Source organism: Trypanosoma rangeli (genome assembly GCF_003719475.1).
Source record: "Trypanosoma rangeli strain AM80 chromosome Unknown Tra_15.4_contig_00193, whole genome shotgun sequence".
NCBI classification, from domain to species: Eukaryota; Euglenozoa; class Kinetoplastea; order Trypanosomatida; family Trypanosomatidae; genus Trypanosoma; species Trypanosoma rangeli.
The window spans coordinates 1-26,313 of NW_021705940.1; the positions used below are offsets into that span (position 1 = coordinate 1).

The following is a 26,313-nucleotide window of genomic DNA, read 5'->3' on the forward strand; positions in this document are numbered from 1 at the left end:
GAATGCCGTGCGCGACTGGAAGGAGACCAATGTACTGTTGTCCCTCGTACGTGTCCCACCCGTTTCCTCGTCTCCGTCAGCGGGTGCCTGGAGCTTTACTTGCTCCATGCCAGTACACACCCCCTCCCCATCCGCAGTGGATAATTGAAGGTCTGCTATCGAACATGCGGCGTCCTCACAGCAGCGGGCGGCGGCGGCGGCGGCGGCTGCAGCGGCAGCGGCAGCGGCTTCTGCAGCCTCTGCTGCAGCAGCTGCCATTTCTCTATCCGTCCGTAGCTCGGCCACGTATTCTGCTCGCCGTGGGGCAAGTATGGCCTCCACCTCCTGCACAAGGTCGGCCGGAAACGGCGGCCGGCCGGCGAGATCCGCACGCAACAGTTTTTTCCGCAGCAGGGCACGTGCGTTGGCGGCGGCTCCCGCTTCGTCAGGCACCAACTCCACGGGCTCCGCCGGACGCATCGGCTCCAACGTCTCCGGGTGATACGGTCCATCGTACAAAACGACGGCGAGCGAGGTGTTGGACCGCAGCACCTCAAGCAGCACCCGCAGAAACGCTCCAGTGAGGAAGTTGCAGTCGAGGTTGAGTAGTCGCAGCCGGGTGTTGTGCTCGACAAGCGCACGGAGTATCGGCTCCACGTCACTATCGTAGAGACCGTTGTGGAAGAGCGAAAGCTCGCGCAGCGGTGGATTTGTGAGCAAAAAGCTCGCAATTTTTTCACACCCCGCAGGCCCCATGTGGTTGCCGGCGAGATTCAGCGACTGCAAATTCGGCGGTGTGCCGCAACCGCCGACGAGTGCCTCCGCCGTGCGGACGGTGAGGGCGTTGTAGGCGACGTCCAGAAAACGCAGCGCGGGGCTGGCGGCGAGCACCTGCAATACGCCGGGGTGCGCCACGAGAAGGCCGTCGTCGCCGAGGTAGTGATTAGGCACACGGACCTCCTCCACAGGCACGCGCGCTGCATTCTCCTCTGTGGCATCCACCGCCGGCTCTACTGCTGCTGCTTCTCTCGGGCTTTCGTGTTTCATGTTATCTACGCCGATGTCACCTGCCTCAGTTGGCGCCGGAAGCGCCTGATGCATCTTCGACAAAAGTGCGAGTAGCTCCTCACGATTGGTGCAGACAAACACATGGTCCTCACTGACCTTCCCAAGCAACTCCCGACTCTGCCCAACACCCATTTCCTCTTGTTGCTCTTGTTGCCAAAAGGAGGTGGATGGTAATATAAACGACTGGCTATTTTTGCCTTCCTAATGTATATGTGTGTATGCACACGTGTAGGTGGACGGGGCTGTCGTTTGAGGAAGAGCTGCTGCGACGTGGCTCAGCACACTTGCAAGCAAAGAACAAATCATCATACACACACACACACACACACACAGACACACATTTAAAAAAGGAAGAAAAAGAAAGAAAAAAAGGTAAAGGACGACAAACACATGCGCGCCCATCAGCAGGAGCAGCAATAATAATAAGAATGACATGCTCATACCGCAATGTTACAAGGGAGGTACATTTTGTAGGAACATACATATATACACGCACACACACACACATGCACCCTCATTTTCTCCGTTTTTTTTTTGTTGTTGTTGTCCTTGGAGGGGTCTAATGTACATTCCTCCGCATCCATGGAAGCGGCAATGAAGTGCAATACCTCTACGTGTTTCTCTTTTCCTCCCCTGCGTCTCAGGGAGCCCGCACCCCAAGTGACGATAAGGACCTGTCCATAACCCCCTGAAATAGAAACAAAGGCATTGTAGTGCTACAAAGAGAATCGATTTTCTGTTCTAGGTGAGGACGCCGTGATTTGCTATGCTTCTGCAGCAGATGCATCAACACCTTGCTGGCCTGCAGATGACCCAACTCGGCCGCGAGCAACAGTGGTGTACGACCCATGCCATCATGGACGTTCAGGTACTCCCAGACGGTGCAGATCGCCATGTTGCGGCACCCATCCGCACGCAGGAGGCTCACGCCACAACGGCGTGGGTGAGGGGGTAGCAGACGCCCCTCAATATCACCATACTCCTGCTGTTGCAAACGGATGTCTTGCTGCAGGAGGCGATGGGTGATGGGGACCAGGCAGCCGTCATCCACCGCCGCTGAGCTGCCCTTAAGCGTGCACGGCAGCCAACCCCCGACGCACTGCACAAGCGCCTTGATGCTGGCGCCGTGGTCGGCCAACACGGCGTAGTGCAGCGGGAGACACCCACGCGCGTCCAGGAAAAAGGCACAGCTCCCATCATCGTGCATGAGCAGCTTGCGCACCGCCTCAACGTAGCCGGCAGCACAGGCGCAGTGAAGCGGAAGCCGACCGTCAGCGTCCACCTGCAACGCTAGCGTGGGCCCAAGCGAGCACCCAAGAACTGTGCAGATAACCGGCAGCAGGGAAGCCTGCTTTGCTGCATCGCTGTGGGAACACAGGTAATGCAGCGCCGTCCGCACCTGACCGTCCGTGAGCAACAAGTGCTGTGGATTCAAGGAGATCTTCATCTGCACTTGCGATTCAACACTCTCACCAGACGCGTCTGCGCCCTCCAGCGACGCGGTGGTGATGCCGGTCGAAGAACTCACCCTCAGATTGCTGTTCGAGTCCCGCTGTCGGCGATCCACGCTACCATTGGTGTTGGCAGTAGCATCGAGGCTGACCTCCTCGTTGCCCTCGGAGATGATAGAGCCGTTATTCCCAGGTTGGTGCTGCTGCTTTTGACGACCGCGACGTTGAGCCAACTGTGTAGGCGAGGGCTGCTTTTGCTGACGGCCACTGCGGCGGTTTGATGGGGACAACAAGTTGTTGTTCGAGCGACTCCGGGTGGCGTTCCGGGAGCGATCTCGTTGTGCCCCCCGCGTCCCGTGCGAGTGTAGGGCTTTGCCGTAGGTAAACTCCTCCTGCTGATGCAGCAGCAGATGCAGCATGTCAGCCTCCCCGCGACGTGCGGCGATAAGAATGGGAGTGTCCAACGTACACCCACTCCGCGCGTCTGGTGCAGCCCCAAAGCGCAGAAGCTCACGCACCAGCTCACACGCCTGCGGAAGCGTTGACTGCGTCGCAAGATGCAGTGGGGTTTGTTCCAGATTGTCCGTCTCATTTGGGTCGGAGTAGTTCTCCAGTAGCAACAGCATGATTTCCATTGACCCATCGACCACAGTGCGGTGCAGCAGCGAGCCGCCCGTTGGCAGACCGCTGGAGTGTCGCACAGACGCGTACCCCACCGTTAGCAGCAGACGCGCGATCACCGGATCGCGTGTGGTGCAAACGGCCATTTCCAACGCTGACTGATTGGCTATCAAGTCCTCCGCCTCCACGTCGATCACCGCGGCGGGCTCAACGGCGTGGAAGTCAGCTATCAATGGGACTCGGGCCCTACGTCGCGTAGTGGCGATTTTCTTGCGGGTGGAAGGCGACGACACCGTACTCTGCGATTCCGTCGCGACACTCTCGCCGTGCTTCAAAAGTAGCTCCACGATTTGAGCCTCGCCCGCCAACACAGCGAGGTGCAGGGCGGTGCGCCCCGCGTAATCCGTCTTTCCGGCGTTGAGGGAAGGGCATGAGCTTAGCAGCGCACGCACCACCCCGCTGTTACCGTGCGCTGCAGCGTAGTGCAACGGTGTCCGCCCCAGGCAGTCCTGCACATTAATGTCAAAGTTTGCGTGTGTGGGCAACACAAGCGGAGAGATGAGTAGCTCCATCACACTTGGGTGCCGTGCAATGGCGGCGTAGTGTAGCGCGCATGCCCCCTTCGCATCCTGCACCATTGGATCCACGTGATATTCAACGGCAAGGCGTCGAATCAGCTCCGGATGGTACGCCACAATGGCGTGCATCAGGGGGGTCAGGTGTGTGACAAACGACATGCTTGGCAGTGTCGCATCCTTCCCGGCGGCGTGGTGTCCCGCAAAGGCACTCACGCCCTCCAAGCTGGCGCTGGCACGTGCATTTTCAGGCCTGTCGCCTTGCTCCGACGGCAGCCAACTGTAGCTAACGGATGAGGAAGCTGGCTGCAGATGCATTGTCACCGCAGATTCTCCGTATTTGTTAACTTCCGCCCGTTCATCTACCTTTCGCACCTCCGCTTGCGGCGCATCGCCGTGGACGTTGGCGCCACGGTCACACAAGTTCTGTATCATTACCCACGCATTGCAGTTGGATGCAAAGTACCACCACGCGTCGGCGACAGGCGCAAGGCATGGGAAGTCCATATCTGTCCCCATCCCAGCAGCCGTCGCACCGAGAGGCTTCATCGTCCGCGGGGAGGGCGTCACAAGCGGTGGCATTGGGGTCAAAATATAGTTCTGCAGCGCTGGCGCTGGCAGCGCTGCCAGTTTTTGTGCGTCGGACTGTCGCAGGGTCTCACGAATGGCGTAGTCAGCGTTCAAGCCTTGCCCGTAGCAAATGAGCGAGACGAGCGCCGTCTCGCCCAGCGCATTCACCGCATCAATGGAAAGGCCACGCGCCAACAACACATCCAAAACGGCGGGCTGCGCCGCAGCGTAATGTATCAACGTGTAGCGGCCATCCAACGAGATTTGCCCAATCGCATCCCCCGCATCCAGCAAGAACTCCACCAACTCCTTGTCACCCCTCGCGCAGGCACGTGCAAGGGCGGTCTGAGTGCCGTTCACAAGGTGATAAAATGCGCCTGGTGCACCGTAGTACAGAAGCAGCTGCACCGCCGTCGCGTCCCCGCGACGCAGGGCAAGATCCATCGCCGTCCAGCCATTCACGGAGGTGCGGGCCTCAAAGTCAATCACCGTCCCATCCAGGTGTAAGACGGTGTCACCACCGTGGGTTGGCACTGTGCTCCCAGCGGAGCTTGAGGGGCGCAATCCACGGGGTGTGTGCCTTGAGGCGTTCACCGTAGCGCTGCCTTGACGCCCGCGTGACGCGTTCGCCGTGGGCGACGCAGCAGCACCGGAGAGAAACAACACCGAGTTATTCAGGCGGTCGGCACGCCCCAGACGTTTCAGCAGTGACTCCGGCAGAGGCCTCGACTCACCCACCAGCATAAGTAGATCCAACAACAGTGTCGGTTGCCCCAACTCCACAAACAAATGCAAAATCGTCCCCTTTTCACCTGGGCTCGTTTGAAAGTCCTTCCCATGCAGTGAGATAAACTGCGACACGGAGGCACCGTGTTTCAGAAGCCACTGCATCATGGCTACAGACTCGGTGGTGTAGCGGCCTTGCAGCACCAGGGCGATAAGCGGAGGGAGCGGGTCCTTGTAGAACGGCACCTCCTCACAAGCTTCCACGGGATCTGCACCATTTTCAAGCACCGCCTCCGCCTCCGGAACACTGCACTGCAAACACGCCTGCATCAGCTGGTGATTCCACGTGTTATTTGGGTCCTCAAGCGCCCGCCGCTTTAGCTTGGGAGACATTTCTGCTAGTTCTGTGACAACTTTTTTTTCCCCCTTCGCCTATCCTCACACACGCTCGCCTAAAGCTTCACCACGACTTCCACTGCTGCCAGGAAATAAATAAAGAAGAAAAGCAAAAAGGAAAAAGAGAAAAAGAGAGAAAAATAAAAATAAAAAAATGTTGCGCAAGGGAGTGACAGTGGGGGGAGGGATGGAGGGCATACAGACACAGAGACACATACATACATGTCTCTCTCTCTCTCACTCCCTTTCTTTCTCTGTTTCGCCAGCTACCCCTCGGAATGCGTATCTACCGTTCAAAGATACACGGACACAGACTGGTACACAGATAAACACTAGGCGTGGCCAAAGACCCTCTGCTGACGCCAGGACAGCAACTACACGCCATCCCCTCCTCCCTTCCACACTCCACCACCCAAAGAAAGGCTGGGCCAACAAAAGAGACAGCACAGATGCAATTCATATCAGCAATCGACACCGCGTCCCTCCGTAGGGAAGAAGGGAGAAATAATGAAAAAACACACTAAATAAACAGTGAAAAGTACAGCAACTCACAAAAGTCAAAGACGTAGGGAAACATCAAAAGAGTGACACGGAAAACAACCATAACAATGCACGTGTAAGCCTCCTATAGACATAAATACGCCCATCGCACGCACCAGCCATTGCAGTCGGAGTTTGTGGTTGTCGTGTTGCTCTTCCATACTTTTTCTCCAATTTCCGTGGGATTCGTTTGTTCTATCACCAGTCAGCCATAAAATTGAACCTGTGGAGGTCTTGTAATATATATGTATGTATAGTTACGCGTGGAGACATATAAATTACGACTGAAGGCGTTGCCGCATTGAATCCCGCGCCTTGTACAACGCGGCGAGTTGTTTATCTGCCGCCGCATCTCCTGTTGAGCGGTGCTCCGGGGCGTAGGGGTTCGGGGCCCCGCCGTTGCTTTCCACGTGATTCACGGGGAGCACGGACAACGCCGATGCCTCCGCCCCTGTCAAGTCGTTACTTCCTACCGGGGGGTAGTTCATTGGAATGAGTGTGTTGGGCGGTGCAGAGGATGAGGTGCGCTCCATCCCCAACGCTGGCGGAGCGGTGGCCGGGTGCATCTGCAAGGGCCCGGAAGGAGCATTTACCTGCACCGACGCCGGCGAACTGATGTTCCCGCTAACCTCGCTCATCCCCCTGCTCACGGAGGTCCACGTGTTATTACCATTCCGCATCCGCGCCGACGTCATGGCTTCTTTTCGCAGTGGCGGGAGTTCAAACGGCATGTTTGGCATGGACGTCACGCGCCGCTGCGTCGCCGTCTGCTGCTGTGGCAGAGATTGAAGAATATTTTGACGCGTGAAGAGCGGGGAGGACACGGACGGCGTGCTGGTGTTCGTCATTAGGGCGGGGGCAGGAACGGGGCCGGAAGCGTTCACCCCCCCACTCGTGGCCATGGCGAGCTGCTTCTTCCGGATCTGCAGCCAGTCCTCAAAGTCCCGCGTCAACTGCTCCTGCGACCGCTTCATAAACATGTGCATGGCGTCAATCTCCTCCTTTTGCCGCCTCAGCGAGGTGGCTAGATCGTTGTAGGTGGCCTTGGTTGCTGTCAACTCCTCCAGCAAGGTCTGCTCCGCGGTATCTATCGTCTCAACCCCCTGCAACGCCCGCTCCGCACGCACACGCTGAATGTATGCCTTTAGGTGTTTGATACGGTCCACCGCGTCGTTGAGTTGTCGCGCGGTGGTCTTACAGGCGTCGTATCGCTGCTTCAACTCCCGTTTGTTGTCCTCCACCTCGGCACAGTGGCGATAGGAGCGATGGAAAGCCTCAAAAGCGGTGGCGCGGTCCTTCAATAGGTCCGCGTCCGTGAGGGCGGAGAGGTCGTACACCTCATTGAGTTGCTCCTGTTTGCGAAAAAACTCATCGACGGCGGTGAGCTGCGCCGGTTCGAGTCGGTCGTGCAACGTACGGCGGTACAAACTCACGGCAGTTTGACTCCCATTTTCAGGTAACTGCTGCGGTAGCGAGGGTGACAGCGGTGCTCCTCCCTGAGAGGCGACTTCTGCTCTGGCACTAACAACGGCGGTAGGAACACCGTTGTTGTTGTTGTCGTCATTTTTCCTACTGCTGCTGCAGTACGCCGCCTCCGCCGTGGCGCCTGTCTGCGTTTCCACGTTAAAACGCGCCCGCTGCGTCTTCTGCAGAACGCCAAAAAGCATGTTCATCTCATTCTCCTTCTGCTGTAGACTTAACTCTAGGGCATCGATGCGGGCACGGTAGAGCTCCAACGGATGCTGTGATTGTTGCTGCGTCAGCTGGGAGCCGACGGAAGCGTTAAAGCCTACACCCCCACCCCCACCGCCGCCACTTGCTAACATGCGCTTCATCACGTCAAAGCAGTAGTAAATGCGTGCAAGGTCTCCATCAAAACCCTCAATGCGGACATCAGTGCCGGTGTCGGAGACGTATCGTCGCACCATATCCTGACACCGCTGCTTTTCATCGTCGGTGAGCTCACGATCGGGGGCACCGCCGCCGTCTTTCGTGTAGAACGCCAGCTGATCCCGCAGCTGCTGCAGCTCCATCTTGAGCTTCCGTACCAGCAGATGCGCATCCACCTCTTCGTTGATGTGCGCGTTCTGGCAGATAAGGGCAACGCGCTGTGCAAAGCGGCAGGTGCTGATCGTCTCCGGCAGGTGGTCCAGGACGAGGTGGGCGGTGGCGAGCATGCTTGTGCGGCAATTCCCCCCCAGTGAGTCCCGCAGCACCATCGTCATGAAGGAGTTTCGGAAGGGTACGTGTTCACGCCTCCCGCTGGCCTGCTCGCTAAGCGCCATGATGACCTGCTCCAGGTAGTGCAGAGAAAGGTTGATGTGCTTCGCCTCCGTCAACACCGTCCCACTCACCCCCGTCTTAGCCACTCGCTCACTGCCGGCAAGGTCGACGAGGTTCAGCTTGGAGTGTCGCACCACAGATGAGCCGTGGGCGCGGGTCTCGAGGTAAATTGTAAAAACACAGTGCGAGCGCGAGGAGGTCTTGTTCATCGGCGTTTCACAATAGAGTCGGTTGGTGTCGCCGAGGAAGAGCAGGTTGAGAGCCTCCTCCACGTTGGGGGCCCCGTGCTGGGCGAGCCCCTTCAACAGCACCTCCTCGTCGTCCACATCGTGGATGGTGACGGTGGGCAGATCCTCCAACCGCCGCGCGTCACGGCCGTGGTTGAGCAGGTCCTGCCCCTTGTCGTTGTAGATCTGCAGGTACGACACAGCGATGCTCCATGTCCCCTCCTGCTGCCGCCGCGCCACCTCGTCGTAGATGAGCGCCAGCGCGCGTGGGATAATCCCGCGGTCCTCGTAGCTCTCCGCGCCCCCCGTGATGCTGTACGTCTTGCCGCTGCCTGTCTGCCCGTAGGCGAAAATGGTGCTGTTGTAGCCGTCCAGAGCCGCCACAACGCAGTCCTTCGCGACGACGTTGAACACCTCCTCCTGCGTCGCGCTCGGCTCGAAGGCGCGGCGAAAGGTAAACTTGTAGTCCTCCTTCGCGTTGTTCACCACACCCGCCTCCGCGCGGCGCTCAACGTGGAAGTGCACCGTCGACTGCTCAAAGGTGTGCTCCACCGCATACCCGCACGTCTCCGCCTCCCTGCCGCTGTTGCCAAGAAGCGGCCGCGGCAGTCCCTCCGTTGCCGGGCGAATGCGCAAAAAAATACGAATGCCCTCCGGTTTCCCCATCGCCCACACACTCCCTCACAGCCCGCCCTCCCCTCAGTAAAGGCAATAACAGTGACGGCAGTCGCGCGGCACCTTATGATTTCTACCTCTCTCTCTCTCTCTCTCGGTATGTGCGAGCGTCTCTACACTGACTTCGATGAATGGGGAAGCTGGGTTTATATATAAACAAATATAGTTGCCGCCTTTGAAGAGAATGGAAAGTAAATAAACAAAAATGAGTAAAAACAACACCACCTAAAAAAAACAAAAAAAAAAAGGGCTTCCTCTTTAGACTCTCCCTACTTCTTCCTCTTTTTCCCTTTCCGTCTATGCGGGCAATAAAGGTAGCAGAGCAGCGGCAGGACGCTGCCGTCGTAGGCTACAAATCCGCAGTGCCGCGGTGCCCCTCTTTTGTTTTTGTTGTTGTTGCAATTGTTTCTGTAGGGACCTCCTAAAATAACACAAGCCATCGCGCAGAAAAGGCAAAGAGAGCAACCATCAGAAGCAGCAACAAAGTAGAGAAGAGGCGGAAGGGCAACACCTCACGTCAGGCAGCCTACATACCGTACGTAGGTGGAGATGCACTGGCATCGTTAATGCACTTCGCCACCACTGTAATGGGCGCACGAGATGCGTTGCCCTCACTTTGCATAGATGGAGGAGCGACGACAACGTGGTGCATCTCCCTCCGCAAGCACACACCCATATGCGTAGACTATCTTCTCTTGATCAGTCTCTCTTTCTCCCTCTTTTTTTTTTCGTTCCCGCCCCCACCCCTCACCACTCAGCTGTCCAATAACATGCCCTGCGCAAGCGTGGCTCCTGCTGGAGCTGTTGCAATGAGCCGCTAATACGCCTTTAATACATTCCCCCCCTCCTCCCTTTTTTTTTTGTCTTCTTCTGTGTTATCTGCAGTCAACATGACCACCACTTGACCCACTACCTTTTTTTCTTCCTTCTGTACGCCTCACGTCTCCAGAGTCGTTGATAGGCGCTGCTGCCGCGGCTGGGAGTGTTGGTGCGTGGCCTCACCCTCGTCGCGGCGCCGGATGCGCACAAACTCGCGGTGGCTGTAGACAATGCATCCCAGCACCGAGACGTTTACTCCCACGAACGACGGCACGGTGAAGGCGTAGTCGCTGAAGATCATGCCGACGTACGACATGACGACGTTTTTGCTGGCGCCGATCATCGACGCTGTCAGCGGGGAGTTGAGCTTCATGCAGAGGTACGTCGCGTAGCTGATGCCGTAGCCGGAGACTGCGCTGAGCGCGAGAAAGGCGGCAAAGGCGGGGGTCCCGCCATCAAACTGCCGCAGCCCGGTCAGTTCCCACTGCACGTTGCAAAGCAACATGAACCCGGCGAAGCAGGCGGCAAAGGCGTTCGTGTAGAACATAATTCCCTCCGAGCTAAACTTGTTCTCGTCCATCTTCTTGCGGGTGAGGACGCCGTTGAGCGAGGTGCAGACGTCGTTCACGAGCACAAACAAAATCCCCTTCGGCGAGGCGTTGACGTCGAGGCCGGTGGCGATAAGGGCACCTGCAATCATGAGCGTCACGGCGGTGCGTGTCTCCCAGTCGTGGTGATAGCGCAGAAAGACGGCCTCGCCAAGGAGCGTCAGCGCAATGGAGAGGCGGCGCAGCAGCACAAAGAGCGGCATGTTCAGCGACTGCGTCGCCCCAAGCCCGCTAAGGGTGTTGAACACAAATACCATCGGAAGCGGGAACAGCTCCACAAGGGTGATCTGCACGAACCCCTTCAGCGGGAAACTAATGGCGCCCTGGTAGCGGCGCGCCAGCGACACGACCGCCGTCGTCGTGTACTGCAGGAAGCCTACAAAAATAAAGCAGCGGAAGCCAAACTCGGTAAAAATGGTCTTGTTGAGCATCATGATGCCAACCGACATCACGGCGTAAAGCAGCGCGGAAAACAGCTTGAGCCGCCACGGGGCCGTCCGTGCCGTCATCTCAAGAAGCGGAGCATGTTGTTCCCGGTGCTCGTCCCAGACGTCCTCCGCAGTTTGCACCTCAACGCCTAACGGAGTGAAGTCGCGCACGTTGAGGGCAGCCCCGTCACACGCGCCGACCCTTCCGTATCCCTTCATGCCCTCGGAATGCATGTCTTTCCCCGCCCCGGCGTCGTCGTCCAACGGAAGAAGCTTACCGCCGTTGTTGCAGCTCATCCCTAGGCTCCCCTGCACCTCCCTCCTGCCCCTACCCTGCACGCGTGGCTGTTTACGTATTGCACGCTGGCCACTCCACCAGAGTGGGTGTTGTAATGGAGCTGTATTTGTTCAATTGCGCACGACACTAGGACCCTTCACTGGGAGACACTGCAGTATTGGCGATGCCGATGCACACACCCCGTTGGCGTAAATAAAACACCTACGCAAACAAAAAAAAAAAATAGATAATAAAGAAATGAAAGAAAGAACCCGGTAAACGCCAGATGCTCCACGGAAAAGCGGAGTGAAGCGCAGCACACGCACACAGACAGTCCTCCTAAGTTCCCAAGACCAGCCATAGGAACGTCAATTGATGCGCCTCCGCCTCCGCCTCCGCCGACGCCGCGTTGGTTGTCTGTCGCCTCACACGACAAGCATCACGGACGCTACAGGCAACAACAACAAGCAAGCAAGCAAAAAACAAAAAAAAGACAAAAAAAACAACGATATTAATGGCATGCACTACTCATCCACATATCACAACCCCACTGCCAATAATCGGAAGGCCGGGGTGAGGCCGTGCACTCCCTTTGAGTTTGGACGAGCCAAAGGAAAGGCTCCGCCAACGACAGGCGCCACGGCACCTGAATGGGCACCCTGCATGCCGCCGCTCCAGACAGACAGAAAGAAAGAAAGAGGGTGGGATGCGGCATCGGGACAGAAAGCCATGGTAACGTGAACGACGCCGCCGCATCCAACAGCATGCTTCCCACACGGTGCCTTTGCCCGTCATTCGTGTTGTTTCTTTTTATTCACCCCCAGCTTCACATGAAGAACTGCCGCTGCCGCTCCCTCGGCGCCCCAATTTGCGACCGAGCCACGCCAGCAGCTCCATTTGTTGCTTCGCCCGCGTCGCGGCGTCTTCCAGCGGCCCTCGCTGACCCAGCGCAGGCCCCTCAACCGCGTCCGCCCCCGCGGCTGCGGAGACTCCGCACATCGTTTCTGGAATTTCTTGCGGCGGAAAAGGAGGCGAACCCCGCGGCCGCGACATTTGCAGAGAACCTGCGGTGCCGTCATCCCTCTCGTGCCTCCCCCTCCCGTCGTGCATGGCGCCAACATTCTCCTCCTCACCGTTGCCCACATAAATATTGGTCTCAATGCAATCATCACCCCGCTGCAAATCCTCGCGCGAAACCGCATGACGGCTGCTACCGCAGCCATTAACAGCATGTGTTTTCCCACGGGAGCTCCACAACGCCGTTGCCGAAGCTCGCATACACCTCTCTAGCCGCTCCAGCATCGCATCACAGTCACGCGGTGAAGGCGGCAACGACAACGAGGCCTCATGAAACTGCAGTACGGGCGTGCGCTCCCGCTGAGGCACAAGGCGCTGTATATTCCCCTGCAGCTTACTCTGTTCCACCCGCGCCTCCTCGGGGGCCTCTACATCCATAAAAAGGATCACCGAAAAATCCAAAAGAGAGAGCGGCAATGCATCGTGCAACACCGCACCGTTGGCTCTCAACGTCTGACGTGCGGCAGCCACGCCCAACTGATGCTCCACTCCCATCTTCAGGTCAAAGACGCACGTCGTCTCAAGCTGCAATCGCGACATAAAGACACGCAAAACAATCGGCCCAGACACAAGTTTAGGGCCCATCCCCATGTAACTCGCGATGCTGTTGCCGTGGTAGTCATCGCTGTCCCCGCCGTCTGCACTCGATGCAGCTTTTACCACCATCAGCAGTGTGACGGTGTCACCTGGTTCCGGTAAGGATGGCAACAAGGGCGTCAGGCGCGGGGCAGGCCTTCGCGTCGTCAGCAGCGCGTCTCCTGCTGCGTTCGCAGAAGGCGTTGCACCACCACACAGAGGCGTCCAAGGGCTCGGACTGTCTTCCCATGTCATCAGCATCCGTGGTTGATGCGAATCATACTGCGCTAGCTCTTCTTCTTTCTGAAAGTACGGCAGTGGTGGTGGTTCCCTTGACATCCCACGTGGAATGGCGTCTTGTTTCTCACGCTGCGTCGAAAAGCTTCTTTCTTCTTCTGCTACTGCTACTTCTGATGTGGAAATTTTCTCCTGCAACATCAGTTTGCCTGTAACGAATAGATCGTTAGATGAAAACCCCTGCAAGCTTACGAGCGACAAACGACCCGACGACCTACCGGAAGTTTCTTCCTGTTGAAGTTCAGATGGTGGTGGTACCTGCGTTCCCCACGGGTGCCGTGGGGCCTCTCTGCCCGGTGCCTGACGTGGCGAGGCAGGGGACTGAGGCAGCAGCGGCGGCGGCGGCGAGGAGGAATAAACATATTGAGCCGCCTGAACGCCACTGGCCGGTTGGGGCGCGGGTGCAGCCATGACGCGCTCGGGGTTGCTCGGCGCAGGGGCCTGGCAGGCGTGTGTTTCATCCTGCAGCGATGGACGCTCTCGAGGCCGTTGCGGTGAGGTTCCCACTCGACCCGCGGCAACGTCGTGCCCCCTGACAAGTAACTCTTCGACTGATGGGGCCAACACTGTCACCGTGGAGGCTGAGCGGGGGGTGGCGGTGCAATTTTCGTCAAGACGCCTTCGCGGGGAATGGGGCGGTGCCCGCGGCGGTGCCGTGCTCGCGTTAGGTGCCAGTCGATTGATGCTCGAGCAGCCACGCGACGGTGGCTTCCCCGCACGCAGGACCCCCGCGACACGTTCACTCAGGGGTCCGCGCCGCACAACTGCGGGGTCTGCGCCGGTGTCCATCGGCTTCTAGAAAAAATAATAATAATAATAAATAAATAAGTGCGGGAGCGCATATATACACACACATGCATATCGAGGTACCAAGCATGTGTGGATGCAGGCGTGTGCTTCTGTTGAGCCTGTCCCTCATAAACTAATGGATGCCGGAGCGCACGTGCAACACCCCTCTCTCTCTTCGCCGTCGTCATAAAATAAAACAAAAAAAACAATAATAACAAAAACATCTCCGTTCTCACATGTTCTCTCTCTCTCTCTCTCTATCTATCTATCTAGCACACACAACTTTCATTCCCCACCCTTTTACGCCCACCGCGAGGTCAAGGGCAGGGAGTGCATCATTCACGTTGTCTCAATTGGCTGAGAAAGAAGGTAGATGTACTTCGTCAGGAGTGTGCTCCAGCAGCGACTACCAATGATGTCCGCGTCTGCCCATGTGGAGCACAACTGCTTGAGCCATGAAACAAGCAGCATGGCGATCATGCAGACAGCGTCGCGGTCTTCCTTCTTCACATGCGCCACCGCTGCAGCTGTGTTATACGCTGGGGGTGCCGTAGCGGGTGAAGAGGCAGCGGTGGCTGCCGTCCCAGAGCCGCTGGTGGTGTTGGTGCTGGATGTCGTCGTTGTGGAACGCGCCGCGGACAGTTTGGCCTGCACATGAACGTACGCTGCCTGGTCAATGTCGAGCGGGAGGATACCCTCAAACTCCTCCGCCCCGGGTGGCTTCGCCGAACTCCGCGCCGTCTCGCGAGCGTTGTCCACTTGCAGTGAGCCGTACTGCTGCACCGTGCAAAGCGCCACAAGGAGGGTAGACTCAATGAGCGTCGGCATAATTTTCTCCAGCGCACGATTTAACAGACGCACAGGGGGCGCCGCCACCCCACTCGGCGTTGCAGCATGTGGTGCCTCAGCGCCTACAGGAAAAGATGGACTGGTACTGCTGCCACCCCCACCACAAGCAACAGCAATGCCGCTGACGCTGCCGCTATTATTATTACTATTACTACTACTACGGCCGGCCATGGTGTGAGGAACCGTTGCGCTGCTGCCACCCTCCTGATACGATGGGGCAATGCTTGTTACCTCCTCGTCCGTCAGCGCCACGGCCGCCCCGTTCCTGCCAATGTCATTCAGCGTGAAGAGGTACGACAGACACATGCAACACCGCGCTGCTGCCTGCAGGGCAGCATCGTCGCCGCCGCCGCCGCCTCGATCCACGCAGTCGTCATCGTGAAGGCGGGGTGAGGGACGCCGCTGGGGCCACGCGGCGGCGTACGCCAGCTGCACCATCTCGTCAAGGAGGAGGCTCAGCAGGTGCAAGGCGGCCTTCTGATGCTCAACCGCGAACACCATGCGCTGTGCAATGCGCTCGTTGTCCAGCACGATCGCCGTCAACGCCTTGAGCCGCTCCTCCAGCGACAGTCCTGGGGCAGCCGCCACCTCCGTGACGTGAGGCTCCATGAGCAGCAGCTGCTGCCATTCCGCGGCGGCCGCCTTGTCAAGCGTGACAAAGAAGGCGCCCTCCGACACCGACATTCGTGACAGCCACGACGCGGTGGGAACCAGCTGCGGGGGCGACGTCGCCTTGACGCCTTTGCCTCCATCCTGACACTCCTCACCACCACTGCTCATATGTGACGACGGGGGGTAGGCCTTAAAGGCGTCGAGAAGACACTCCGGACCACTGGGTATCGCCGGTGGCGGCACCCACACATACGCCTCATTGCCGCGTTCTATTTGGTACGGCTCCGTCCGCCACCGGAGCAGGGTGTCGCCCTGCAGGAGCGAGTAAAGGCGCCAGCGGTAGTACAACTGCTTGGGGTCCCGCCATGATGCATGCAGGAAAGCAAAGTGACGATTGTTTTCCTCGCGTTTCATGATTTCCTCCTCCGCCGTGGGACCACCCTGCACAACATAAAAGGCGATGATGTCTAAAAAAGCAGTGACATCCACCGGCAAATCATGCGGTACATGAAGGCGGGGGGCAACGTCTGGAATGGTGTACGTCGCCTCCTCGCGGCGGCGGCGAAACGGCGGCCGACGGGGCGGTGAGCTACGACGTTGCTGCGGATGTAAGCGGTAGTGCTGGGGCTGGCCGTAGCCGCTGTTGCTGTTGTTGCTGCTGTGGTAGTAATGGGATTGCTGGGGATGCGCATCCGGGCTTCGAGAACGCTGCCGCCGCATCCCCCCACTGCCCCCGCGACCGCCGCCGTAGTTGCTGTGGTTTTCGCTGCTGTTATGATGGTACGACATCGCTGACGGGTGCGACGTTAGTTCCAACGGCGTGTGTCGTAAGGGACCAGTGTGACAAGGAGAAGGATGAAAATGATGCCCACGTCACCGGTTCCCCCTTCCACCGTGTGTGTATGTTTATGCAGCAAAATAAGCCCTATACTAATTAAAGAAACGTAAACACAACAACAAGAGGAGAAATCAACGATGAGGACAATAAAGCGGTGTATGCACGGCACCATACGTGTATGTCTGTGTCTGTGAGTGGGCGGTGCGGGCAGCCACTTCGCCGCTTCCCCCCCTCCCCCTCCTACTCCTCCTCCTCCTCCATTGCTTCATTTCGTCATGTCCGTTTGTCCCCTATTCAACGTGTTCTCAGAGCCGCAGGTGGTCGATCTCGGCACGCTTGAACTCCACCCGACAACCCAGCACGCGCCTCTTCTCCTCCGCGCTGAGCCCCTCGCACACGTCCTGCTCAGCGTCCTTCGGGCTGTCCAGTAGCAGCAGTGAGGTGGCGCTGATGAGTGGCAGAAACGGCTCCCGCAGCTGCAGCTCCTGGGCACGCCCAAGAAAGAAGGCGCGCAGCGTGCGCACGTCGCGGTCCACCTGCAGCGCACCGTACCCGCTAAACGACTTTTGCAAGAGCGACTGCCACATCTTTCTCACCAAGCGTCGCACCAGAGCGAGGAGGAACATGTCAAAGCAGTGTGTCTCGAGAGCCGTGTCGAAGGGCCGCAGCACCGCATCCGCCGTGGCGACGCAGGCCTGCACCCACGGGTCGCTCAACTCATAGTGGTAAAACACCTCCTCCGTGAGGTTGTACGAAAGGGCAGAGAAGCGTTCGAGGTGCGAGGCGAGGTGCGCCTGGTAGCAGACCTCTGCGAACTGGGTGACCCACTTCTGAACGGTGTCCGCGAGCTCGCGCGCGACCACGTCCATGTCTTCCGCCTGCTCCGTGAAGCGCAGCATGTCCTTCACGGAGAAGTTGGCGCGCGCCAAATGCCGCAGTTCGTCTGCAAGCCTCTGGGCGTACGTGGTGGTGCGGTGTGCAGCGGCGGTCCAACGGAGCAGACGGGACGGAAGTGTGAAGTCCGCGCGCTGCTGCCGCAACTGTTGCATCTGCGTCGCCGGCGGCATTGCTGCGTTTAGCTGCAGCACAGGAACAAGCTTGGACTGCACAAGATCGGTGCAGGCAATAAAGACGGCTGAGATAATTTGCGTCGACTTCGTGTTCACCGCACGGTGCAGGGCAATGCGAAGGAAAAAAAACACATCGTCGGGTAGTGTGATGGGGACGTGGTCCGTAGCAGCGTCCGGCACATTTTCTTCCTCGATGCCACCACCCGCCGCCGTGGAGGTATACAACGCCGCAAGCCCAGTCATAAACGTTGTCGCCTTCCTTGCAGATGGGCTGCCGTACGCCTCGACTCTTCTACCGCCGTGATTCGGCTTACTACTACCACCACCACCACTGCCGCCTTCCTCCGCGCCTGGTACTGACGCCTCTCGGGCTGCAGCGTGTAGCGCGTCCGTCTGCAGTCGAAGAGCCTGCTCAAAGGCTGCGTCAAAGTACAACTTCTGCAGCGGCACAAAAACGCCCAGTATCTCTTGCACCGTGTTCATGAGCGGGTTGTCGCGCGAGGACCACAGGGAATCTACGGAAACCGTCGCCGCCCCCTGTTGCTCGTGCTGTTTCTCAGCGTCGCCTTCCCAGTGTATGTACTCCCGCTGCTTCGACTGGGCAAACTCCCAGTACAAGTGACAGCAAGACACGAGGTGGGACATTTCCTCTAATATTTGATCTGTTCGACGTGGGTCAACGGAGATCCCTGTCGCAACACTCGGGGGTGAAGTGGCACTGCTGCTGCCAGCGGCCGTTGAGCCGCCTGTAAAACGACTCGTGCCTGCGCTGTTTGCGTGCATACCACCGGCGGCCGTGACGGAGCTCAGCACCTCCTGCCGCTTCTTCAAGAAGTCCTTCAGCACCGGCACACATTGGCTGGTGGACTTGCTGTGCAGCTCCGTAAGCAGCAGCAGCAGCCCCGCATTCCCAAACGTCTCCCGCATGAACTCCTCCTCGTTCTCGAAGGCGGCCACGACGACGTCCAGGACGGTGGACACCAGCCCAAGGTGGCTCATGCCGGCCTCGGTGGGGTCGTCCATCTTGCGCAGCTCCCGCTCCACCATCTTCTTGAGCGCGGCGATGGTGTGCTCGCACAGCCATGTGGAGTAGAGCTCGCACCCCTCCTCATGGAGGCCCAGCCGCGTCAGCAACCGCGTGGCGTGCATGATGGTCAACTTGTCATTTGCTCGTGAGGCAGCACGAAATTTATCCAGCAGTTTCTCTCGCGCCGCCTCACGTGCTGAGGCAATAATACTCGCCGCCTCAGAACAATGACCGCCGTCACCGCTGCCGGGGTCTGCGTCCCCCGTTACTTGGGCTGCACCGAAACGCGGGAGCCGTGCTGCGCCCTTGGCACCGTCCTTTTCCCCCGCCGCCTGCTGCGCCGCCACCTCCACCGTCCTAATGTTTGTGTCATCTCCATCCCCGTTCTCTCCCTTCGTAGGCCCACCGCCGTCATCCTCCTCGTCATCGCCCTGCTGCAGCAGTGACAACGGGGCGCGGCCGCCGAAGTTCATGTTCGCAGCCTCGTACTTGCAGATGAGCTCCACAGTACGCTCCAGGTCGCCGGCACCAATCGTCTCATTCACCCCGGCCACAGTGTGCCGCATCTCCCGCAGCGAGTCCGCCACCACCTGCGCCTCCCGCACGCGGCGCAGCAGCGCGTCCAACTGCTTCACCCGTCGCGAACTCCGCTCCGCCAGCGACGCACTCACGCCAATGGTGCGCGCCAGGTCGGCGCTCGTGTCTACCAAGGAGAGCAACATGCGCCGCGACACCGCACGCACTTCCTCCACGCACGCCGAGAGACTCCCAGTGTCGGCTACGACCTGCCAGACCCCCTCCACGAGCTGATCGCGACGCTCAGCGCCTTTGGCGATGCGACGCAGCAGCGTGTCCACGCGCTCCTCGAAGTTGTCAAGGCGCTGCATGATGGTTGTGCTGCGGGGCAATGTGCACGTGCAACACGACGACCGCGGTCCGTTGCCAGAAAAAAAAATATGTTATTCTTCCTGCCGCCTTTCTTGCCGTGTATGCACGTAAAGATTGAGAAAGAAAGAAAGCGATGGAGAGAGTGGTCGAAGCGTAAGAGGGGCAGAGAGGCGGCATATGCACGCACACACTTACGCAGAACCCCCCCCCCCCCACACGAGGCACCACCGCCGCTGCCAACAATAATAACAATCATAATAATATCAACAGGTGCACAACATACCGATGCATTCTCCTACTTCGCCGCATATATGCATAGAAAAGAGAGACAGCGAAAAGGAGAAGGGGCTCTCTATTTCTTTCTTTCTTCTTCTGCATAGCTTTCCTCTTTTCCCCCCCCCCTTTTTTTGCCTGTTTCGTAATTCTTTCGAGTGCCCCCGTCCTTCTCTCCCGCTTATACCACACCTTCCTCTCTCTTTTTGTTCTTTACTCGCTTCTCTCCTGCAACGGGCGGAGTTTATAGTTGGAGCCACGCGCCTCCTTCAGCTCCATGTATGCACACTGCGCGAGGGAGTGGGCGGACACTATGCAGTGATGGCACCGTAAAGGGAACTCCGCGTGAAGGCCTCCATAAGTGCCGCAAGGGCGGGCGGCATCCGCACAAGACGGCACCGCTGCTGGCGAATGAGCTCAGCGCCACGCCCACCACTGCTGTTTGCCTCGGCACAACCCACAACAAACGCCCACAGCGGCTGCAGCAACAGTTCGTCATGCGGAAACAATGGCAGGGGGCCGCCGCCGCCGCCGCCGCTGCCCGCGGCACCGTCCTGCTGTTGCCGCTCAATACGCCTACGTGCTCGCGGCGGTCCCTTCCGCATTCTCATTTTCCTCCTCATCCTCCACGTTGTCGTCCAAGTCGTCTGCGTCACCCAGGGTAAGCAGATTTTCATCCATGCCTTCGCCGCTCTTCATGCCTGTCAGCTCGCGCCTGTCGAGTTCCTGCACCCTAGTCTTTGCAGAGACGCCGGCCAAGCCAATTTGTTGCAGCAATTGCTTTCCCCCCGCGCTGTCGTCGTCGCTGCGCAGGGCGTGTTGCTGGGCGCGTTGAATCAGCGCCGAGGGAAGGCACAACAGTGCAAGCGCCACACCACTCGCCCCCGCGCGTCCGGTTCGGCCAATGCGGTGGATGTACTTCTGCACCGCCTCCTCCCCTGCACTGGCTGCGGCGGAGGGATCCACGCGTGGCATATCATAGTTGATTACAAGTGTCACGTTAGGCACATCCAGACCGCGGGAAAGAAGATCGGTGGTAATTAGCACGCGACGCTCGCCGCGGCGAAAGAGGTCGACAAGGCGTCGACGCTCCACCTGCGACTGCTCCGAGTGCACCAATGCAATGGAACGCAAGTTGCCAAGGTTCAGCGCGGGTCTCCGTCGCGGTTGCGGGGGTTGGCGACCGTCGTGCGACATCCCCTGCAGGGCGGGGGGCACCTCCCCAACAAGCGCCTCCAGCGAGAAGTTTTCCTCCAACGCGGCGAGGTGGTTCGCTTCGGCGTGCAGCTCATCGCACAGGGCGTCGCAGGTGCGTCGCTCGTTCGCGAACACCACCACAGGGGCGGTGGCGTACGCCAAGTACGTCACCAGCCGGGCAAACTTCATGGGGTGCAACAGCGGGAGGCGAGAGCGCTCCAACTGCGGCGGTGTTGGCGGCGGCAGTCGGGCATTTTGCTGCGATGTCCCGCGCCTGCCATCATTCGCCGGTGCCACACCCCCGTCGCTCGGAAACATCTCAAACACCTGCGTAATGGTTGCGCAGCGGTTTGGAACCCGCACCACGACGAAGCCGTCCGGTGAAAAATACTTCAGCGCCACCTCCTCGCATGCTGCACTCAGCGTGGCGGTGAACATCACCGTCTGCCGCGGCAGCGGACACCGCCCGAGCACAGCCACAAGCGTCTCTCTCTGGTGTTCCTCAATCATACGGTCGGCCTCATCCATGATGACAAGGTGCGTGTTGCCCAGGGCGAGAAGCCGCTGCTGCAGCAGCGTCTCCAGCTGTCCAAGCGTGCCAACCACCACATGGGCGCCCTTCGCCAGTTCATCGTACTGCGCCTCCACCGCCTCCCCGCCTACCACCTTCACCACGCGAATCTCGTCAAGTCTGTTACACCACATAGCCACACTGTCATCGCACGCGACATCCTTGTACTCCTCCTGTAGGAGTCGTCGCAGCTCTGTTGCGGGGGCTCCGTGCACAATGTCAAGCGCCTCCCGTGTCACCTGTTCCGCAAGCTCGCGCGTGGGCACCATCACAAGCGCCAGCGGGCCGTGCGCAATGAGGCTCTCATTGCCAAGCAGTCGTGGAGTGCGGCGCAGAACGTCCGCCAGCAACGGAATAAGGTAGGCCGCCGTCTTGCCGCTGCCGGTTTCTGCCACACCAAGAACGTCAATCTTTCCACTTGGCGTCGCCGCAGTCGCCATGACAAGCGGGACACACTGCGCCTGAATCGGCGTCGGCAGCACGTAGCGGCGAGACACAAGCGTTCCAAGCGCAAGCGGCAGCCGGGCCTCTTCCCAGCAACGTACCGGACGAAGTGCGTCGGCGGTGTACCGCAGAGTTCGTTTCTGTTGCTCAGGTTGCTGCTGACCGGGAGTGCGGCGGGACACCACCTCCAAGATAATCCCCACCTGCGCACGGAACACGTCCCAGCCCGCCGGTGTCATTTCTTGCAGCGGTCGCCTACTCCAGTGCGACACTTGCCGCTGATGTGCCGTATGTGGGTCGTGCTCAGCCGCCACCGTCTCGCCTGTACCCAACGGCAATGACGATGACAACAAAGATGGGGTGGACACGGAAACCGGTAGCTGCTGCCTGCGCATTTTACGCTGCAGAAGCGCATCCCGTGGCCCAACACCGCGGCGGGCAAGGGATGGGGGAACAACTGGCGCAGCACCCACCGACAAAACCTCCGCGCCTCGCGTCGTTGCATCGCCACCAAACAGTTGCTGAGGCTGACGTTGGCTCTCCTCATCCGCCTCTGCAAAGCGCACGACAGCGCTGTAGATTGGCGAGGCCCGCACCGCCGCTGGGAGGACTGCGCCCTCCGAACCCGGGGGTGACGATGACGAAAGCAGCTGCCGCACTTTATGCGGGAAGGCCATGTTGACATCACCGGTGGGGCCGTCAAACAGGCGCGGCGCCGGTGCGGCGGTGTGGCCGTCACCCACCATCGTGTCCCGCATCGGATTCCCCAGTGAGCAGCGCTGCAACTGCAGGCATCGCGGGAAGCAGAGAAAAAAAAAAAAGACAAGAAGAAGGCTGTGACAGCTGTGTGGTTGGTGAGCTGCAGGCAACGTAGGTGGGCGTGCAAAGCCGTGGAGCCGCGTGGCAGGAGATGACAAAACCAACGAGGGGAAACGGGGAGGAAATGAGAGAGAGGGAGGGGGGAAAAAACAAGCGAACGATGAACAGAGGGAGGAAGAAAAACAGCAGCGAAGGAGCCCAAACGATGCGCCAACGCCCGACAATGAAGACGCTAAAAAAAAAAAACACGCAAACAAGTGAAAAACGAGGCAGGTAGGCGTTTTTGTTTTTCTTTTGAGCAGAAAACAACAGATGCGATCACTCCACCCACCCGCAAATGGAAAGAGAAAAGGAGGAGAGAGAGAAGAAAACGAAGCATCCTTGTTTTGCTTCTCCTTGTCGCCATTCCCTCTCTTCCCGCTGGCCTCCTCTTTTCTCCGCTTAAGTCACTTCCTTTTTTTTTTTTTGTTTCGCCTTTATATCGCCTTCGTCGTACTTTTTAGAGACTTATGGACATCGAGAGTGTTTCTCTTCACTCTTTCTTCCGTTGCACATCATCTCACACTCCACGCCTCTGCGCTGGTCGCCGAATTGTCTGAGGTCATCGTCATTGTCTCCGTTTGCTTCGCTCCACTCACAATGCGGGGACCTAGCGCCAGTGGCAGTTCCATTCAGGATGAGTTTGGTTGTTGTTCTCTACAAGACACACTCCGCGCGCCCTTCTGGTCTCCAGAGCCTCTAGTACCTCCAACACCCACGCGTTGCCTCCCTCCCATGCGCCTGCATACGCGCCAGAGCACGCAAGGCACCGAGGGTGGGAGGAGAAGCCGCAATGGAGCCCCCCATCACCAAAAGAAAAAGTAAAAAAAAGTACAATACTGCTGGCCCCCAAACCCGCGATGAGCACCGCAGCCTACAGCATAAAGAAAACACAAAAAACAATAAATAAAAGGCAAGCGCTTACCTGCACCTCACATCTATCCCAACATCAATCCACACAGTCACCCACCCATGCACGCACCCACACGGGGAAAATACGTTTGTGCCCAGTTAGACGACCTTACAAGTAGGCATGTGTGCCACCAGAAGGGAGAGTAGACGATTCTTCAGCGCGTTTTATTCTTTCAAAGCCTTGTTGTTGCCTCCATCTATGTACAGGTATGTAGTTGATGTTAAACAGCTACATCTCTCTCTCTCTCTCTCTCGCTCTCTCTTTCACGTTTTTTTTTCTTTCTTCGTTGGATTGACCCCCCACCAGACTCCACTTTTATGGTGGCCAGGTCGCTAGACTAAAGCTCATCCAGCATGCGGTCCAGGTCAGTCCTTGGGCTGCGGTTATTCCGCTCCGAGGTCGTCCCATTGACATCCTGGGATTGGTTGCCCTCACGACGGCCGCGATGGCGGCTACTGCTCCTCCCACGGTGGCGTCGCTCGCGACCACCCTCCACCCCCCCGTTGGTTTCCCCGCCGTCCTCGTCGCGCCTAGCGGATCTGCTGCGGTGCTCGTGCGACCTATGATGATGGCCGCTGCGATTGTGCTTATGCCGCCGCGGTGTGCTTTCCCCAGCGTCCTCCGCTTGCGCCTCAGCCATCTGTGGTGAAATCCTGCTCCTCACCGCTCCTGCCGCCGTGGCCCCCGCGACATCCCCCTCCGGGCTGGTGGGGTCGGCAACCATCGCCCCACTGGCGTCACTTCCGCGGCGATGATGACGGCGGTGTCGCATGCTGCTGCTGCTACTGTGGCGCCTGTGGGACCCCGAGCCGCCCTCACGCATCTCTACCGCAACCGGGCCAGGCTGCGGGAACTGCTGGCCCATTCTCGGCATGGAACCTACCGGGTAGGCACCCTGCATCCGCATGTACCACTCGTACTGGTACTGATGCCAGGCTGACATTGTGGGGTCGCGGTCAACGGCAGGGTCCTCGCAGACGTCAATCAAAGGCTCGGTGCTGCCCGTCATGATGCTCCACGCTGGCTCCGAGAATCCAACGCGTTTCACGTCATTGAAGTCCATGAAAAACATGTCGCAGCGAATCCACCCGGGCATCTGATCGAGGGGAAGTGCTGGGCGCATGTTTCCAATGCCGGGTTTGCACGTCGTGCGGATGAGGAGCCACGGCAGAAAAAGTACAATCCACAGAACCAGCTCCACAAAGATGTTTACGAGGGGCCAGGCGAGATAAACCGTGACGCATATGACAGAAGCAGTAAAACGAGTATTGTATGAGTCAAAAAAATCTCGCAGTTCTCCATATGTGGAATCGCGGTAAAAAAAATAAAAGGCCCAGAAGGAGGACAAGAGGTTACACACCCAAAATAGCACTGCCACACCCATCACAAACCACGCAATGCGCATGAATTCGTAGAAGGGTGTGCCGTAAACCTGAATGGGCGCTTTGACGATGGGCATAATAGGCGGTGCTGTGAGCTGCAGTTGTTGTTGTTGTTGTTGCTGCTGTTGTTGTTGTTGTTGTTGCTGCTGCTGCTGCTGATCGTGCGCAGATGATCCCCGCCCAGACTCGCGGGCAGACGCGTCAGATCTCCGCCTCTCTTCATGCCGACCTTCTCGCTTGGGGTCCAGCCTTTGTGGCTGAGGCTGGAGGGGAAAGTCCGCCTGGCGTACAAGCTTCCGACGCTGGAAATCCACGATGCTGGCGTAGGCGAGCGTAAATATGGAGAAAATCATGGCGAGGAAGTACAGGGTATAACACTGCATGTTCCACGCGCTAAGCTGAACGACAAACACGTTTGCATTGAGAGTGTTTTCCATGCAGAGATTGCCAGAGAGACCAAGCACGTTGTTGAAGGTACAGTTGGGCCTGTAAGCAGTAAGATCTTCTATTAAACTCTGTAGAACAACGGTGTTTGTAGCACCAAATGTTGTGAACAGGTCGTTTTTTCCTCCCAATGATACTACCACGATGAAGGCTGAAATGCTCAATAAAGTAAAGAAAATCATACAGCAATACGTGTAGTCACAGTTGGAGGTAAGGCAGTCCATGCAGCCCGGTGCCGTCGGCGGTCCACAGCAGTACGGGTCTATTGGGCCGTTGTTGCAGAAACAGAATCCACCACCCGCGACAGGGTTTGCGACGCAGTCACAAGGTCCAGGATTGCCGGGTACGCCGTAATACGTTTGGTCACACTGGCCTTGCCCAGTGTACCCCTGCATGTACGGCGGCATCTTCCACGCTGGTGGTTGACCATGCTGCTGCTGTGAAAACATGGGAGTCTGCCGCTGACTTGGGAGTGTTGCTGCTTGAGATGCCGCGTACGCAGGCGGGTAGGAGGATTGAAACCCCACGGAAGAGGGTGCGCCATTTATCGTCTGCCACTGCGGCCCTGCATCCAACCGTGGCTGCTGCCGCTGTTGTTGTTGTTGTTGTTGTTGCTGCTGCTGCTGCTGCTGCTGGGACTGTGGCGGCGGATACCAGAGGCCACCCCCTTGTGCCCAAGCCTGTTGTGCCATGAAAGAGTTTGTGTGGTGTGTATGGGTGTATCCCTCCTAAGATAGCCTGCGCCCAGCAAGGCGTGAGCAGAAGTGCCAGAAACACGCAGTCCGCGTAGAAGCAAATAATGATAACGAGAGAAAAAAAAAAAACAATTCAAGGGGCAGACGTCACACGATAGGGGTTGGGCCCCACGTCCCCCACATATATTTTTATTTCTTTTCCGTTTCCGTTTCTCCCTCCACCCACGCCGACGGCCGACGGAGCAGAACACAACACTCACAGCCGTACGA

The 26,313-nt window shown here is 58.3% G+C and overlaps 9 protein-coding genes and 1 pseudogene across 9 annotated transcripts, besides 19 other annotated features; all 10 read right to left on the minus strand.

Moving 5' to 3' along the window:
- Nucleotides 1-1,179, minus strand: TraAM80_05717 (uncharacterized protein; the record flags this gene model as incomplete). Its single annotated transcript, XM_029382588.1, has 1 exon — nucleotides 1-1,179. A coding segment is annotated over one exon (1,179 nt), but the record flags the coding sequence as incomplete, so codon positions are not given.
- A 177-nt stretch (nucleotides 1,180-1,356) lies between these two features.
- Nucleotides 1,357-1,387: a microsatellite.
- Nucleotides 1,388-1,390: 3 nt separating this feature from the next.
- Nucleotides 1,391-1,419: a sequence feature (GA-rich).
- A 104-nt stretch (nucleotides 1,420-1,523) lies between these two features.
- Nucleotides 1,524-1,554: a microsatellite.
- A 133-nt stretch (nucleotides 1,555-1,687) lies between these two features.
- On the minus strand, nucleotides 1,688-5,383 carry TraAM80_05718 (uncharacterized protein; the record flags this gene model as incomplete). The annotated part of the gene is made up of 1 exon (XM_029382589.1): nucleotides 1,688-5,383. One exon carries the CDS (start codon nucleotides 5,381-5,383, stop codon nucleotides 1,688-1,690), a length of 3,696 nt encoding a protein of 1,231 aa, XP_029237496.1.
- Nucleotides 5,384-5,473: 90 nt separating this feature from the next.
- Nucleotides 5,474-5,540: a sequence feature (A-rich).
- Nucleotides 5,541-5,611: 71 nt separating this feature from the next.
- Nucleotides 5,612-5,642: a microsatellite.
- Nucleotides 5,643-6,204: 562 nt separating this feature from the next.
- Nucleotides 6,205-9,102, minus strand: TraAM80_05719 (putative kinesin; the record flags this gene model as incomplete). The annotated part of the gene is made up of 1 exon (XM_029382590.1): nucleotides 6,205-9,102. The coding sequence occupies one exon, from the start codon at nucleotides 9,100-9,102 to the stop codon at nucleotides 6,205-6,207; it is 2,898 nt and encodes a 965-aa protein (XP_029237497.1).
- An 86-nt stretch (nucleotides 9,103-9,188) lies between these two features.
- Nucleotides 9,189-9,207: a microsatellite.
- A 97-nt stretch (nucleotides 9,208-9,304) lies between these two features.
- Nucleotides 9,305-9,358: a sequence feature (A-rich).
- Nucleotides 9,359-10,048: 690 nt separating this feature from the next.
- Nucleotides 10,049-11,263, minus strand: TraAM80_05720 (UDP-glucuronic acid/UDP-N-acetylgalactosamine transporter; the record flags this gene model as incomplete). The annotated part of the gene is made up of 1 exon (XM_029382591.1): nucleotides 10,049-11,263. The coding sequence occupies one exon, from the start codon at nucleotides 11,261-11,263 to the stop codon at nucleotides 10,049-10,051; it is 1,215 nt and encodes a 404-aa protein (XP_029237498.1).
- A 208-nt stretch (nucleotides 11,264-11,471) lies between these two features.
- Nucleotides 11,472-11,514: a sequence feature (A-rich).
- A 107-nt stretch (nucleotides 11,515-11,621) lies between these two features.
- Nucleotides 11,622-11,651: a microsatellite.
- Nucleotides 11,652-11,699: 48 nt separating this feature from the next.
- Nucleotides 11,700-11,749: a microsatellite.
- A 170-nt stretch (nucleotides 11,750-11,919) lies between these two features.
- Nucleotides 11,920-11,942: a microsatellite.
- A 111-nt stretch (nucleotides 11,943-12,053) lies between these two features.
- Nucleotides 12,054-13,982, minus strand: TraAM80_05721 (uncharacterized protein; the record flags this gene model as incomplete). The annotated part of the gene is made up of 1 exon (XM_029382592.1): nucleotides 12,054-13,982. The coding sequence occupies one exon, from the start codon at nucleotides 13,980-13,982 to the stop codon at nucleotides 12,054-12,056; it is 1,929 nt and encodes a 642-aa protein (XP_029237499.1).
- An 11-nt stretch (nucleotides 13,983-13,993) lies between these two features.
- Nucleotides 13,994-14,021: a microsatellite.
- A 146-nt stretch (nucleotides 14,022-14,167) lies between these two features.
- Nucleotides 14,168-14,205: a sequence feature (A-rich).
- A 17-nt stretch (nucleotides 14,206-14,222) lies between these two features.
- Nucleotides 14,223-14,253: a microsatellite.
- A 68-nt stretch (nucleotides 14,254-14,321) lies between these two features.
- On the minus strand, nucleotides 14,322-16,232 carry TraAM80_05722 (putative RNA-binding protein; the record flags this gene model as incomplete). Its single annotated transcript, XM_029382593.1, has 1 exon — nucleotides 14,322-16,232. One exon carries the CDS (start codon nucleotides 16,230-16,232, stop codon nucleotides 14,322-14,324), a length of 1,911 nt encoding a protein of 636 aa, XP_029237500.1.
- Nucleotides 16,233-16,505: 273 nt separating this feature from the next.
- Nucleotides 16,506-16,540: a microsatellite.
- Nucleotides 16,541-16,586: 46 nt separating this feature from the next.
- On the minus strand, nucleotides 16,587-19,265 carry TraAM80_05723 (uncharacterized protein; the record flags this gene model as incomplete). The annotated part of the gene is made up of 1 exon (XM_029382594.1): nucleotides 16,587-19,265. One exon carries the CDS (start codon nucleotides 19,263-19,265, stop codon nucleotides 16,587-16,589), a length of 2,679 nt encoding a protein of 892 aa, XP_029237501.1.
- Nucleotides 19,266-19,504: 239 nt separating this feature from the next.
- Nucleotides 19,505-19,529: a microsatellite.
- Nucleotides 19,530-19,563: 34 nt separating this feature from the next.
- Nucleotides 19,564-19,818, minus strand: TraAM80_05724 (hypothetical protein; annotated as a pseudogene).
- Nucleotides 19,819-20,057: 239 nt separating this feature from the next.
- Nucleotides 20,058-20,106: a microsatellite.
- A 9-nt stretch (nucleotides 20,107-20,115) lies between these two features.
- Nucleotides 20,116-22,509, minus strand: TraAM80_05725 (putative ATP-dependent RNA helicase; the record flags this gene model as incomplete). Its single annotated transcript, XM_029382595.1, has 1 exon — nucleotides 20,116-22,509. The coding sequence occupies one exon, from the start codon at nucleotides 22,507-22,509 to the stop codon at nucleotides 20,116-20,118; it is 2,394 nt and encodes a 797-aa protein (XP_029237502.1).
- A 1,054-nt stretch (nucleotides 22,510-23,563) lies between these two features.
- Nucleotides 23,564-23,595: a microsatellite.
- Nucleotides 23,596-23,755: 160 nt separating this feature from the next.
- Nucleotides 23,756-23,806: a microsatellite.
- Nucleotides 23,807-23,859: 53 nt separating this feature from the next.
- On the minus strand, nucleotides 23,860-26,040 carry TraAM80_05726 (uncharacterized protein; the record flags this gene model as incomplete). Its single annotated transcript, XM_029382596.1, has 1 exon — nucleotides 23,860-26,040. One exon carries the CDS (start codon nucleotides 26,038-26,040, stop codon nucleotides 23,860-23,862), a length of 2,181 nt encoding a protein of 726 aa, XP_029237503.1.
- Between the last annotated feature and the right edge of the window lie 273 nt (nucleotides 26,041-26,313).